The 15,627-nt window shown below is 41.3% G+C and overlaps 1 protein-coding gene across 1 annotated transcript in view; it reads left to right on the plus strand.

The window, feature by feature from the left end:
• LOC101472613 (low-density lipoprotein receptor-related protein 1) overlaps nt 1-15,627 on the plus strand; it is a 101,908-nt gene that overhangs the window by 24,953 nt on the left and 61,328 nt on the right. Inside the window, exons 3-6 of the mRNA XM_012917475.5 lie at nt 7,725-7,862; nt 12,088-12,207; nt 12,786-12,914; nt 13,032-13,295. Coding sequence (XP_012772929.2) covers nt 7,725-7,862; nt 12,088-12,207; nt 12,786-12,914; nt 13,032-13,295 — 651 coding nt within the window. The remainder of the gene's footprint in view (nt 1-7,724; nt 7,863-12,087; nt 12,208-12,785; nt 12,915-13,031; nt 13,296-15,627) is intronic.

Here is a 15,627-nt window from a genome sequence, read left to right on the forward strand (position 1 = left end):
ATCCTTTCCTGCTTTTTACATTAAGACTTGCTGTCATTTATTTCAGTGCAGTTCCTTTTTTTTTATGTGTAAAATATAAACCTGTGGGTCTGTTTTCACCTCCGCGGAACGTATATTGTGCATTTACTGTAATGACTATATTGAAGGATGTGGCGAGCCAGATGTGACCCACCGACTAAGGGGCCGTTTTTAGATGAGGGGTTGAGGCTGGGGCAGCGAAAAAGGGCAAAGCTGGCGCCCGAAGCAGAGCCCTGCCTATGTTTAGCCAAAAAAAGCATGTCAGGCGTTTCAATTTTTAAAACGCTATTATGTAATCTGAGCTGCCCCAAAAAAGGTGCGGCAGGCCATAGGCACCATAAAGCGAAAGCAAGCCTAAAAAGAAATATACAGCATGCTTTTCAGCTCAAAGAAAATCAGTAAATTGAAGAAAAAACAAAAAAACAAAACTCTGCATTTTGAATGTACAGACAGATGCTGAACACCTGGCTTTGCCTTGTGGCTCATCTTTCTCACCACCTGTGTCTGATTAGTGGCAGCAGCGAACGACTGCAGCCTGTATCCTGTAGTGTGCATTATTGAACACACAGCTTGTCTCCTGCAGCATTTGTTTAACTTCACACTCCTCTTACAATGAGGATTACTCTCATCCCGACCCCTCAACCCCCGACCCTTGTGTTTCATTTATCTATTTCTCAAGGTGATAATTAGTCTGTAACAAATTTAAAAATAACTGTTCGGTTTGGGGTTTGGGGCTTGGTGCTCGATTTGTGACGATTAAAGTCAGCCTGCTGCTCTCTGGGTAAGAGGTCTGAGCCAAAGTGGACTGGAATGCCTTTCAGATATTTAGTCATTCTGGGCCAGCAGTAAGTCTTTGAGGAAAATGTGAACAAAACTGAGAGTTAAGCCTCACACCATGGTGAGGAAAGAAGTCTTTTCAATCTGAGAAAAAGAGGCGCCGCGTAAAAACCTTATTTTAGTCAGCGACGGGTCTGTTCCTCTTCTTTCAAAACTCCAAGAGAAAGAGTGAAGGGTAGGGAAAGAGCGTCTCATTTGCTGTGCGAGAGAAAGACGTGTTAAACTCCTTTCTGTACTTTTAAAGCTGAAGTAGAGCAAGTGTGTTTTGGATCAATGCCCCCACATATTTAAATTTCACACCACACCAGATTTGTTTGGGTTTTTTTTTTGTTTTTTGCCTGTATCGTTGACTTTTTCTCTCTCATAACCAATACCGGAGTTTGTCCACTCTGTCTAGCTGGTTGGGGTATTCTGATGATGTTGTCCTGTTTGAATCTTTCAATTTACTGCGCTGACAGCACTGTTTGCTTAGTGGTTGCTCTGCCCCGAGGAGCAGTGGTGCTCGTGTGTTTGGAGAAGGCTCAGTTTGTTGTGCTTTCGAGAGCTAGATTTAGCCTTCCTGCTTTGCTTGTCCCCTTGCCAGCCACCCTAGAAGCCCACCCCCCCACAAGAAGGAAGGAAAATGCAGTCTTGATATCTTAGAATGAAAAGAGTGAGCAAAGAGCCAGAGAGCTAAGATCCAACCATTAAACAGCAGGGTGGGGGGAGAGGACACACAGTCAAGCTACATATTACTGAAATAAACTTTTATGATGTAAATTTTTGTAAAAAAAAAAAAAAAAAAAGCACAGCTAATACTCAGATGTGGTTGCCTGTACAAAGAAAATTCAGATAGCCTAACTGAAAATTGTCCCACTGTGGTACTTGTGAGTCACCCACAGGTGCGCTTCGAGTGGCAGGTTAATGTGTTGTTTGCCACCTGCGGAGCAAAGTGTTTATAGGATGGCTGTCAGAAAGAGGGGAAAAAACAGCTGTGAAGTGCAGCATTGTTCCCTTTGCCGCTCGGCTGCCTGCCGTTGCTGTGCCTGCTCTTTTGCTGCCCATCATCTTTTTTTTGACAGGGCTGCGTTGAGTAGCCACATCATAATACAGACCCCCCCTCGCTGTCCCCTCTCTGTCCTCTCTTAGCCTTAGCGAAGGCTGTGCTGTTGCTGTGTTAATTTTTGGTGTCCTAGTTGTTTGGGGTTTTGTTTTCCTTTGGCAGGGCAGGCAAGGGGGGTGTGGGGTAGGGGAGGGTCGAGGGTCAGGATCTGGGCGCTTCATCCAAGAATATGTCATGTGGCTCAAGAGCATCACCAGTGAGGGCCCGTGAGGACATGGTCATGAGTTTACATTTACAGTATATGTGACGCCTTTGATTAGATTCTTCTTTTCTGTACAATTTGCTTTTACGTTCTCATTTTTAAACGTCTGAAGTATTTCAAATGTAATAAAAGGCAGTGGGGTAGAATTGGTTTTCTCTGCAGTGAGCCTCATTCTGGCTCGCATAAAGCTCCTTTTATCTTTTATTGTAGCACCGGCAGGATCTCGTTATTTGTATTTGTGTTTTTATTGGTGCATTAAGAATCCATTTGACTAGCAATATGGGGGGAAAGTGTGAACTATTCAGTGGAAAACCCTTGCAGCCAAACAGACTTTGGGCTCTGGGACAGCCTAATCCAGACCCAGATCATGACTCCCTCTCAATCAGCTTGTCTCCTTTCTACTGGTGGAGAGGGAATGCAGATGAGGAAGCAGTTTCCAGGATGAATCATTCAGCATTCATCTTGTGAAAGAAAAAAAAAATCTTAAAGTTGCAAAATTATGAGAGAGTCCTAAATGACACATACAACATTCTCCTCATAAATCACAAAGCGCCAGCTGCCCTGTCATCACTTTGCTCCTGTGCCCCGTGGCCCTTACCCTTTACTGTTACCCCAGCTCTCCCTCCACGTGGCTGTACCACAGCTCAGGTCAGGCTTCGCACGTGACACTGCTTACAGCACTGTGGCTCAGCCTGTTTTGTAGGGGGTCACAGCCGATTTGTATGATCCAAACAATGGCCTTAGTTCTTTGTTCACCATCCCACTACCATTGCCCCCCTCTGCCCTCATTCCCTTGGACTGGAAAAGTCCATGTGATCTACCTCAGTGTGTAGCGGCTTAGAGACTCCACTGGTACAAGGTGTATGAAATCCTGTATGCCTCAGCCTGCTTTTGATTGGTGCTTAAAGAAGAAAAGCTTTGTTTGGCTCCAACTGTGACCGCCAGGTGCTTATACTGATTCTGCAGATTAAAAAAGGGGTAAATCATAAAATAGATGGTTACTTCAGCTCTCATATTGCATTGCAGTTTTAAATTTTTAAGGCATATGGAAGAAATGACATCTGTCCTGTATCTGCTGATGCCTCCGTGACGTCTGTAGTGGAGAAACTAGGTCTTGGAACAAATTCTGATTCTCCACAGGAAAAGAATAGTCAAACTCCCCAAATGCAGTTTTTAACCACCGTCAGCATCACAATGCAGGCACTAAGATACTTTTTCTTTTTCGTGGACCCCCGTATTGAGATAGAGAATAGTTGAATCTGTACCCAGTAGCCCTGTGCAGGTCTTTCAGTGAACTAGTGAATGAGCTCTGTACAAAAATAGAGCAGAGGAAACTTCTTAAAGGAAAAAAGGTTCGGGCCTGCTAACTTGGCTCACTCACTGTAGAGGAATGTTGATTAAAAAACCCTGTTTAATTCAAATTAGAAATGCCTTTTCTACCGCGGCACCTTCGCCTGGTGCCAGTTTGAAGAAGAATTGAGCCTTGTGGGTTTCTGGCCACTTCCTGTGGATGAGGTGTTTCACATGGCCTTCTGTGTCTTCTCTCTCTCGCTCTCTCTTTTTATTTCTGTCTGCCTCTCTGTCTCACTCTCTCTCTCTGCCTCCGTCACGTTACCTCGCCTTTGGAGGACAAATCATTTTTTATGTGCTGTTTAAAGAAGGAAAGTGAGTAGGCATAACAACGTGGAAGAAAGGCAGAGCCAACAGTTTAACTTTTCACATATACAGAAAAAGCATCTGTAGCATATAGGCAAGCAGTCTGGTTGAAGTCGGTGCGTTAAGCGAGGAACAAAACTTAATTCCTACCACTTGTATATGTCATAACACTAAACACAAGAAATAATTTTTTTTCCCCCATTTTTAGGTTATTGTTTTATTAATGAACGAAACTTAAAGGATCAGTTTGAAACTTCTTTCTTGGCATGAGTTGATGGGAAATTTGATCCCGGTCTCGAGTGTGTTTGTGCTAAATGCAGAGCTGGGACAGAGCTTCGCATGAAGATTTGGAGCAGAGGGAAATTTTTACAGTAGTCAAGCTGTCTCAAAAAATGTCCATCCATCCATCCATTCACTTCCGCTTATCCTTTTCAGGGTCGCGGGGGGCGCTGGAGCCTATCCCAGCTGTCATAGGGCGAGAGGCGGGGTACACCCTGGACAGGTCGCCAGTCTGTCGCAAGGCTAACACACAGGGACAGACAACCATTCGCACTCACATTCATTTGCACATTCACACCTAGTGACAATTTGGGTTATCCAATTAACCTATCCCCACAAGCTGCATGTCTCGAAATATCACTAATCTTAACTGGAAAGTAGTTTAAGCAACTCGGCTGGAGCTTCATTCTGGTATTGATTTTCTCATTTAACTCTTGGAAAGAAGGAAAAAATGCTTTCTAAATGCCAAACTATCCCTTGAGTAGAACCGTCTCACCATCTATCACATTTCAAACACAAGTATGAAATCTAATTAAAGCATTTGTTCTCAGCTATAGCCTAATTCTGCTGCAAACTGGATGTTATTACTGTGATGATAAAAGTTACAAGAGCTGCCGAAAGTTGTGGATTATTGCTTCAAAATATGCTGAAAGGAGTTTGGAGATACCAGCCAAAGTTCTGGGCACACATAGAGGGTTTGTACCGGGGTTATGCTGAGTCATTTAGTCTGTGGGGGGAAAAAAAGTCTGGTCAGAGTTACAAAACAGCAAACTCAATCCCCAAAAAAGGAAAAAGGGGTTCCTTAGCAAAGGGGTTTGTCAGCATATGTTCTTTCTATATCCAGTTAAAGTTTTATGAATTTACTTTTCAAAGGTCAACATGTTTTCCTTCCCAGAAATCCCAAAGTTCTTTCCTTAGCACACACTCACATCGGGACTACATGCCAGAGCTCTGGTGTGATTATTGTTGCTGTTTTGCCTTTTGGAGAGAGCTGTGTGCACACTGCAGATTCAGTGAAGGCAGTCATTTGGCTAGTCCAAGCTAGGATAGTGGTGTGTTTTTATAGTTCCTCCTACTTTTCTTTAGTGGCCATCTTTTGCTGCCTCAGTGGTGCTTTGGATGCTTGCTGTGTCTTTCTGCCAGTTAAGTTGGCAAGCAGGAAAAATGCATGGTCATCCACGATAAAGAAGTACTAGAGGAAAAAACATTAGATTTTTTTAAATGTAATCTTTCCTGTTTGCATTACACAGAGGAGACACTTAATGTTTCACAAAACAACAGCCAGTGTAAGAACAGGATCTTATGTAGCGAGGTTTCCCAACTCTAAAACCTCAGATATTACAACATGCAGCTCTGATTAAATCATCAATTACTCAGCACAGTGACTGGGTCAGGTGTACTCTACAGTGTATCTAGACAAAAGGTATTCTTTAAAGGTTATAAGATATAATACTACCTATATAGGTTGATTCACTGAAAGCCAGACTATGGATTCTTTATTCTTGTAGATGTTTTGTGTTGAATCCAACAGCAGTGGTACTCTCCACAGACATTTAGGAATGGATAGCTTAACTCAGGAGGTGGCAGAGAAGGATTTTGTGTTCCTTCGGTCTGACAAATGTAGTGCCCGAGGACTGCTAGAACAAAAGGGCAGTATTTTTGTGAAGACTGATTTTAAAGCATTCCTGCTTTACTGCACGGTTTATAGTCGAGAGAAAATTGATGAAAGAGATAAAGGGACAAGGCTTATGATGAAGATCCAGAGGGTAAGATTATTCTTGGGCTGTGCTGTATGAGCCTCTGTGGCTTGAGACAAAGCTGCTTTCAACAAGTGTTTGCAATGGCACAGCTGAAGGTGTTTCCACAGATGAGGTGATACAGTACAATTTTGGTATCCATCACACTTGTGTTTATTCCTGCCGTGAGTGGTTCGTTCTTATTGGAAACCCAAGCAGAGTGACTTCTCTTATTTAGTTTAACTATGTAGGCACTAAATATACAAGTGATACCAATTATAAATGGAACCAATTAATCTTTCTTTGGGTTATATTCCTATGTTGAATAAACTAAAGTAGATCTATCTATATACGTACAGATTATTCAGTACAAATCATTCATGCAGACAACTAATCAGCCAATCACATTGCACCATCTCAAAGCATTAAGGCATGAATACATGAGCAAGATGACCCGCTGTAGTTAAAATTGAGCATCATAATGGGAAAGAAACGTGATTTGAGTGACTTCGAACACGGCACGATTGTTGATGCCAGATGGGCCGGTCTGAATTATTTCTGCTGTGATTTTACCACACAGCCATCTCTCAGGTGCGTTGCTGATGTCAAAAGACAGAGGAGAATGGCCAGACTGCTTCCAGCTCATAGAAAGCCAATAGTAACTCAAATAATCACTTGTTACAACCAAGATATGCAGAACAGCATCTCTGAATGCACAACAGGTCGAACCCCGAAGCAGCAGAGACATCACTTGGTTCTATTCCTGCCAACTGAGAACAGGAAACTGCGGCTACAATTCACAAGTTTACCCAAACAGTAGAAGATTGGTAAAAATGTCATTTGGTCTCATGAGTCTCAGTTTCTGCTGCGACACTCAGATGGTAGTGTGAAAATTTGGCATATACAACGTAAACTCATGGAGCCATCCTGCCTTGTATAAACATTTGAGGCTGCCAATCTGTTATATTGGTATCGGGGCTATTTTCTTGGCACACTTTGGGTCCCTTAGTAGCAACTGAGCATCATTTAAACACCAAAGCCTACCTGATGATTGCTGATGATGATGTTCATCAATTTAAGACCACAGTGTATCCATTTTCTGATGCTTGCGTCCAGCGGGATGTGTCACTAAGCTCAAATTATGTCAAATTGATTTCTAGAACATCACAATGAGTTAATTTTGCTCAAATGGCCTCATGATTCACCAGATCTGTTTAGTAGGGCAACATTTAGGATGTGGTGGAACAGGAGACTCTCATCATAGATATGCAAATTTACAGCAACTGCATGAATCTATCATGTCGATACGGACCAAAATCTCAGGAATGTTTCCAACGCTTTGCTAAGTCTATGACTAACCTAAGAAGCCTGAACCAAAAATCCAAATTTTCTGAAAATGGAGCATTTATTGAAGCTTCTGACAAATGTTATATATAAAAAGAAATCATATTTGCTACATCCCAGATTTTGTCTGCAATTTATTGCTATTTATATAAATTAATTCATAGAATATGTATTAGTGGGAACCTTCTGAAAAGTACTGTCAACTTTGAAATTGTTTGGATGAGAGGTTATTAAATTCAGAGTTTAACATTTACAAAGTGTACTTGTACTGCATCTGCATCCATCTGTGGCATTTACTTCCACAAACTGTGACACCAGAAATTTGACTTCCTGTATGCAGAAGGATTTTCAGCCACCACTGGAAATTGGAGCAAACTGCAGCGAGCGCTAAAATTTGGGAACAAAAATTCAAAGAAGGATGTTAGTAAAACACATTGTTACAGAAAAAGGAGAATGAAACCGACATGTGGAAATAGTAAAGACTAAGCTGGCATTAACAACTACAACTTAACATTGTCAGTCAACCGTGTTTGTGTTTGTCTTCCCTCAGGTCCACACAGCACGGTATCACGATGCCCTCCCAATGAATACCAGTGTGGGGGAACAGAGCTGTGCATCCACATGAGCAAACTGTGCAATGGGGTCTCAGACTGCACTGATGGCTGGGATGAAGGACCACACTGCAGAGGTATCACTTAAGCCACATTTTTATACCCCCCCCCCCCAAAAAAAAAAAAAAAAATCCCTACACACACAGATGAGGATAAAAACTTAGCTCCCTATGAAAGCTTTTGTCTTTGGAACGCATAAATTATTTCTATTTGCACACAATAACCGAATTACTTCAGAAAAAAAAAGAAAGATTACTAAGGTCCGTATTATTAGCCTCCTGAAAAACTGACCTTTTTATGGAAAGCTGAGGGTTATCTTCCAGTTTACACACAGTATAAATAGGTCATTAAGACTTGAGCACTGACCCTGGCAGTTTCTGGTTTTTGTAAAGTGAAATAATGAAAGTGTCCAAAATTAAACTTTTTTTTTTTTTGGATGTTTGGAAAACTATGTTGAAAACTTCTTGTTCTTAACTACATACAATTTTCATAGGGAAGCTCATAATTCTGCCCTCGTCTATGATATGCAATATGGTTGTATAAGACTGTGTAGGTTAATATTACAGATGTGGATCTGTGTGAAACTAATGGTGTCTGACTGTCTTTTTACTTATTTATTGTACAGTCTTCACCCATGATATGTGCATGCCGTGAAGCACCGCTGACATCGCAGCAACATGTTGATTTACCACATTCATGTTATAACATTGGATTGTGCTGCCATCTGCGTATGTTCCCACCGGTTCTGTGTGCTGTATTTTGCGGCTGTGTGTATTTTTAGAGCTTTAAAGTCTTTATGATTTGAATTAGGGAAGCAGTGATTTTGAAACCAGAAACTGGGAAGTAATTTATGATGACTCCAAGGAATGTGACATTTCTTTTTTAAGAATTTGCTGATTGAGCTCAAAAGAGCTTCAAAAAATAGAATTTAATTGTGCAAAACACTTTTACATTATTGGAGGAAAGGGTAAAGATCTAAAAGGAACTCAACCTGGGGACTTTAACTTAAAGGTCAGCAGAGGAACAGAATTGATGATGGACTATCAATCAGACTGCTTTATGTGGCGCTGGTCAAAAGTCAGCACACATCACAAACCCAGCATCACTCACCTGTCCTCTGGAGTGTCTTTAATAATCGTAGCTGTCAATAATGGTAGAGTTTTACTGCGGAGGACACACACCGAAACCTGCCATTCTCACATCCAGCCTGTACAAAAATCCCACTCCTGCTGGATGAAAATATTTAATTGATATTTCAATATTCGTTTCAAAGCTGTGAGATTTGGCTTCTTAGATTCTGAACTAAATATCTAACCTCGTCGTCTTGCTCACCACCTCGCTCACCTAAGAGTCCGTCTGTCATTCTTTTCCTTTATTCTTTTCTGGGTGTCCCCAATACTCTTAGTTAAAAATGAGCTGGGATTAAATATTTATTGAAGAAACACAGAAAGAGCCACTGGGAGAGGCATCAAATTTTCATGCGCTTTCAGGTTGGCTAGACTTTGTTACTGTGTGTGTGTGTGTGTGTGTGTGTGTGTGTGTGTGTGTGTAGGTGTGTGTGTTCACCTCATAATTGTGATGAAACTCTGTCAACATATGGGATGCCCCTGTATCCAGGGGTACCTTCTGCACTATTAAAAAAAAGAAAGAAGAAGAAAGAAATCATTTTGGGGCATGTGACTTGGGGTTAAAGTTAAACTTAAGGGTTAAAGTTGGAGTTGCATCTTTATTTGATGACTTTTTAAGCTTTTTTTTGAGACATCAGGTGTTACATTTAAGAGTCATCTGACTGATTTTAAGGTTGCATTCTGCATTTTATGTAATTCAAAATAAATATTTTGCCGTGTCTGTCACCGTAGGTTGTTTACATTGTTGCCCATGTTGGTTTTCTAAACTAATCTCAGTTGCTCGGCGCTCAGACTTGTTTTGGAAAATTCCGAGCATGTCTGTAATTTCAACTGTGGCTGTCCCAGCAAGTCTCTTGAGAGCAGGAGAAAGACTGGTGTATTCATAGGATTGTCAGCAGGACAGTGGTTATACGGGGGAATTCATCCCTTTCTCATGTAGGGGTCTGGGGTAACATCTTTAAAAATGCACAAACCAAAAAAATCTGCTGATTTGTGTGGTTTCTTCTCTGTTTCCCGCTTAGTGCTTACAGATGAAGTTTATTTTTTATTTAAGAAATTCATTCGGTCAGTAGTTCAGAGGTTTGCACAGCACTGCGACAGACTCGTGGGATTTTGTCTCAGAAATGCGACACTTTGACTGCGCCTCTTCTCTTTCTAGAGGTGTTTTTTTTAGTGTGAAGAGTCTTCCAGTGTTTCTGGGAAAAGTGAATCACTTGTGACTGATAGATCTCAGCTTGGTTTGACATGGCTGTGCGTTTGTTTGACTATGACTCATGTCTAGATTTATATCTCATGGCGTGTTCCCTGCTCTTTTGAAAGCTCTCCTGATGTTATGTTTGTACTCTTTTATCTCAGACGTGTACGTAGCCTTGGAGATGGTCTGTGATAACACTGAGACATTGATTTTGAATGCTAGGTGGGAATATTTGGTTATTTTCTTTTATGTCTCTTCTCTTACTCACTTAGAACTAAAACAATCAAACTTAAGATCACTAGAATATATATGTTATACTTTAGTGATTTGAAGCATTACCTTTGAGTTGACCTGAAGATTAAGAGTTCCAGAGAAATAACTTTAGTGAAATGGGTTACATTTCTCCCAATTTAGAGTTTACTTTGCAGCTACCCCTGTAATCATTAGTATCAGTTCGCCACTTGCACTTGGCACTGCTGTTAAATTTACTTTCTACTTTTGAATTACCCAAGGGTAATGTGACAAACCATAAAGTCCAAACAGCATATAGGCACAGATGCCTCATACCAACAGTAAAGCACAGTAGTGGATGGATGGCGATTTGGGCTTGCTGTGCAGCCACAGGACCTGGGCACATTGAAATCATTGAGTTGGGCATGAACTCCTCTGTGTACCAAAGTATTCTGGAGTCAAATGCTTTGTGAAAGCTTAAACTTCCCCAAAATGGGTCATACAACAAGTCAATGATCTGAAGCACAGCAACATATCTACAACAGAATAGCTGAAAAAGCAAACAATGAAGTTAAAATCTACCCAAAGTCCAGATTTCAACTTGACTGAAATACTGTGGCGGGTCCTTAAACGAATGCCTCCAAACCTCAATGAACTGAAGCAATGGTGGAAAGAAGAATGGCCCAGTATTTCTTCACTATGATGTGAGAAACGGATGAAGTCATATAGGAAACAACTCTTCCAAATTATTGCTGCCAAGCTACTTAAACATGGAGTGTGCTTAGTTTTTCACAGGACTGCACAGAGTCGTGCGAAAACCTTTTTCATATGACTGTATACGTATGTTTGAGTTTTGTCTCTGTAAGTTTAAAACATTTCTCGTCATATTAGGGCGAGGCTGGTACATTAGTTGTTACTAGATGTTCGATACATTCGTTTGACCAAGTCTCATGATTCCTCCGTTGAGCTGAACAGTCAAAGTTTGATCCTGAAAACTCCTTAATGCAACAGCAGAATTATAATGGGAACCATTTGTACCATTTACACAAACACAGTCATATTTTGAATAAACCCCCCTGTATCTATTTTTCTACTGAGAACCACTTGTTGTTGTTGACTCTTTTTTTTTTTTATCTTACTTCCAGTTATTGTTGATTTGATTTATTTTTGAGGGGTTTTTTTTGGGTTGTTTTTGTTTTCAGGGACATGTTGAGGCACAGAGCAGCCAAGGAAACTGTAGATCACGTCTCTGTCAGTTCTAGTGTCTTAACTGATGATATAACTGAGCTGACTATAAATTTTTCATGCCCATTATTTATGTTCTTCACAGTCGGGAGGAAGCCACAGAGGGTGAAATTGAACAATTTAGCAATGCACATCAAGATTTTATGCAGTTAAGCACCCTGCTGAGCTCTAAAAAGAAAGCGTACGATAGCAGATTCAGCAGCACCTGTGCCTGATACCTACAGGCATTCTCTAAGCTCTGTGTCTTCTGATAGACAGTACTGAGCGAGATGAACGGAAGCTGAGTGATCACAGTATAATATCTGAGTGTATAGTGATATGTTGAAGGGATTATTGCATAATTATTACAAATCCCTTTCCCCGTTAAAACCACCGAGGAAGCATTTTCAGTGCAGTAGCAATATAAGTAACAGGAGACGAACATGATTAAAAGCTGTCGTTTGTTTTTAGTGTTCATTTATTCATCATTCCTCTCTTCTGTTGCTCTCTTTCCTTTTATTTCAGAGTATATCACCAACTGCTCTCACATGGGCTGTAAGGAACATTGTGCCATTACTCCGGCAGGGCCTGCTTGTTACTGTAAGACTGGCTATGAGATCAGCCCAGATGGAAAGACATGCAAAGGTGAGTTCCTATAAATTCCGATAGTCAAGTATGGACCGCAAGTGTCTAATCATCGTGTCACGGCAGAAAAACAGTCTGTGATTCATCTTTCTGTCCTATGCGCACATTTTTTTAGTAATAAACATGTTGTTTACAAAGCCAAACCAAAGTTTATTCAGGTTTTATAGAAGCCAAACTGAGTGCGGGTGGGTTGGGTGCTGAGAAACATGTGGAGCATTTCCTGCAAAAGTCTGTCTTGAAAATGTTGCATTTTGGCAGGTTTTTGGAGGACTTACTGGCAATGATGAGCAACACTTGTAAATCCCATTTATATCATGGTTATTTTTGCAACAAACCTGGTGTCTATCTACAAATACTCACACCTTTACGAAATTAGAAGCCAGTGGGAACATGAAAAACAAATGAGAGATGTATTTGCCAGCTTAAGGAAACTGAAAGTAAATATTAATCAGCATTTTTTTCTTAAAATTATACAGTCAAGTTTTTATCCTTTTATGTTGTCCTTTCATTTCTGAGCTGTTGATGCTATTTGGTGTATTTACTGACTAATAACACCATCTGCGGTTTCTTGGATTCAGACTTTGATGAGTGCAGCCTGTACGGGACCTGCAGTCAGAACTGCACTAACACCGAAGGATCCTACACCTGTTCCTGTGTGGAAGGCTACCTGTCTCAGCCAGACAACCGCTCCTGCAAGGCCAAGAATGGCGAGTACAGTCAGGCAGCAGTAGAACTGTAGAGTGAAGCAGGTTGTCTCAGTGCATATTGATGATCTCCTCGCGTTCCTTCTGTTTACTCTTAGTTATGTCCGTCTTTCTTTCCAGTGCCAGTAGAGCGTCTTCCTGTCCTGTTGATCGCCAATTCCCAGAACATAAACGCCACCTTTCTGAGTGGCACCACAGTCAACAATCTGCTGTCTACCAGCACCAAACAAACCACCGCCATGGACTTCCTTTATGCTGAGGAAAAGGTCTGCTGGATCCATGTGGGAGACTCCCCCTCGTCCACAAACCTCAAATGTGCCTTCATCCCCAATCTGAAGAGCTTCACGGACGAGAGAATCATCAATATCTCCTTCAGCCTGCACCGTAAGTACAGCGCAGCATCACAGCTAAACCATTTAATGTTTATAATGTTTTCAAATTACGCTTTAAATGCTTTTCAAATTATTCAATGAGCTACAGAACTTGCTCCAAAAACTCAGCACAGTATTATCTGCATAGTCCAGAGCGTGCACCAGAAAATGGTCTTCTATAGCCTCCTCTCACACTTTACTCACACTTTAATATGGGAATGTATTATTTATGTGTTTGTATTGTAATTCTGTTTCTGACAGCAATTCAACGTAAAAATGTTTTGCTGTAATTGCTCAGTGTAATTAGCTCAGTGAGGCACACTTTACACCACCTGTGGCTACATAGCAATCTGCCAAACCACTTGGGATCTTTTAAGCTTTGGCTTTTCAGTTTTCTTCTGTAGGCCTTTTGCATAGTCAAAAACACAGGCGTGCACTACACTCCAGAAATGATAATTAGACTTTTTCTCTTGGTTTATATGAAGAGGAGGAGGGACGTTTCAGCATTTTTGTAGCTTTGCATAGAAAAGTGCTTCCGTTATACATGCAGGTCTTATTAAAATGAATTGTTGATGTAATGCGTGCATTAGCTGTGACATAGCAGATATCCATTACTACTTACTACTTACTACTTCTCCTGCAGCAAGGTGGACATTGTTATCTGGGAGTGATTTAGGCGTCTTTCTGTGTGATGAACATACACCCATGTTTTTGTCAGATAGACAAATAAACATCCATCCACTTTTTCAGATGGCAGTTTGACAGAGCTTGTCGTACACCTTGGGGCAATTTAATCCGATTAGTACGGTCCCACCAAAGTCAGCCACAGGTTCTCTTAGTTCTGGTCTCAAGCCCAGATAAACGGGAACACTTGTGTCACAAAGTGAACCCGGCATAAAAATTTTTGCCAAATTAAACATGTGACTCATTTGTAAGATTTCCATACCGGATCAGCTGAGGGCCCAGTTAAATTCTTGTCTGGTCCTGTTGGCCAGCAGGGTGCTGGTGGAAACTGCCCGGCAAAGACAAAGAAAGAGGAGAGGAGGAAGGAATGTTCGGGGCAGCGAGAGAGATGTCTGCTAGAAGAAGAAGAATAAAATGTTTTCAAATGGGGGTTTTTTGGTCATTTTTTTTAAAGGTTAAAGAACATGAAAGTGTATATCAGAGGGGTAAATAAATACTTAAAACACAATGTAAATAGGGTAACAAAAAAATGTCCGGAAACTGGGCCAAAAGCTGGGCTGAGCTTCTCTCGGCTCTGTGCACAGTCAGTCATAGATATTATGGCAACACATTAGAAGCAGCTGTATTTTTCCATGGCTTAAGTCTCCTTTCAAAAAACACTGTAGAGTCCTTACTTGTGTAAAAATGAAACTAAAAGTCAAAACCTGAGGAGAGTCACTGAATACAGACATGAGAACTTGCATGTTCCTGAGTGTAGACACCCTGCAGGTCAAGCAGTCACACAGTCTTTCTTACCGTCTTTTTCCCCTTTATCGCTCCTTTGCTTCGCACCCTGTTTCTAGTCATACTGTGGCTTGGTTTCGGGCAGCTTGTCTTCAATGAGTCAGAAGAAAACAGAGCGACAAAAACAGAAATCTCATCTTGAGAAAGCCACCTGCGACGCCTCATTACAACATCTTTTGGGAAGTTGGTCGACAGGTGGTTTGTAATCATTCGTAGCTGCAAACATTAATCGGGGGACTTGGCCCTGAATCAGTACAACGCCGAATTTCTCCCTCACTTTGCCGTTCCGTTTATTTTCGGAAAATAAACCGCGTGCTTCTCCCCACAATCTTTTACCGTCACCTTAAGGGAAGGCTAAAATGAAAGCGAGCCTATTTTGCGAGTGCACCAGAGAAAGTCGAAGAAGTACGCGACGTCTCATTTGTACTTTATAATTGCTGAGCGGCGCCAACAGAGCTGTAACTCGATGAAGGAATGAGAAGTATTGAAGAACCGGCTGGGAGAGATGGGAGGGCGTGCAGGACTTTTGATGAGCTTAGCGAGCAGACCTCTGGATATTGGTTCTGATGAGAACTGGAGGGGATCTGACACACTAAGTAGCTCCTTACAGCAGCAGGGGAAATGAGGAGTTTTAAAATTCAACAGAAGGAAGATAATGTGCTCACGAAGGTCGTGACAAAATCGAATCGGTTTATGGGAAATAGGGGAACGCCCTCAGTCCGCTGACTGAATTTGAGCGGAAAATGAGAAAGAGGGTGCACATTAAAGACAGTCTTCCTTGTGTGAACTTTCACATATTTTCACTTTACTTTTGATTTCGGGACTTCAAGCAGCCCTATTGAATAATGTAGCATGTAGATTTGTTCTTCTCCTTTTCC

Source organism: Maylandia zebra, linkage group LG5 (assembly GCF_041146795.1).
Source record: "Maylandia zebra isolate NMK-2024a linkage group LG5, Mzebra_GT3a, whole genome shotgun sequence".
Lineage (NCBI taxonomy): Eukaryota > Metazoa > Chordata > Actinopteri > Cichliformes > Cichlidae > Maylandia > Maylandia zebra.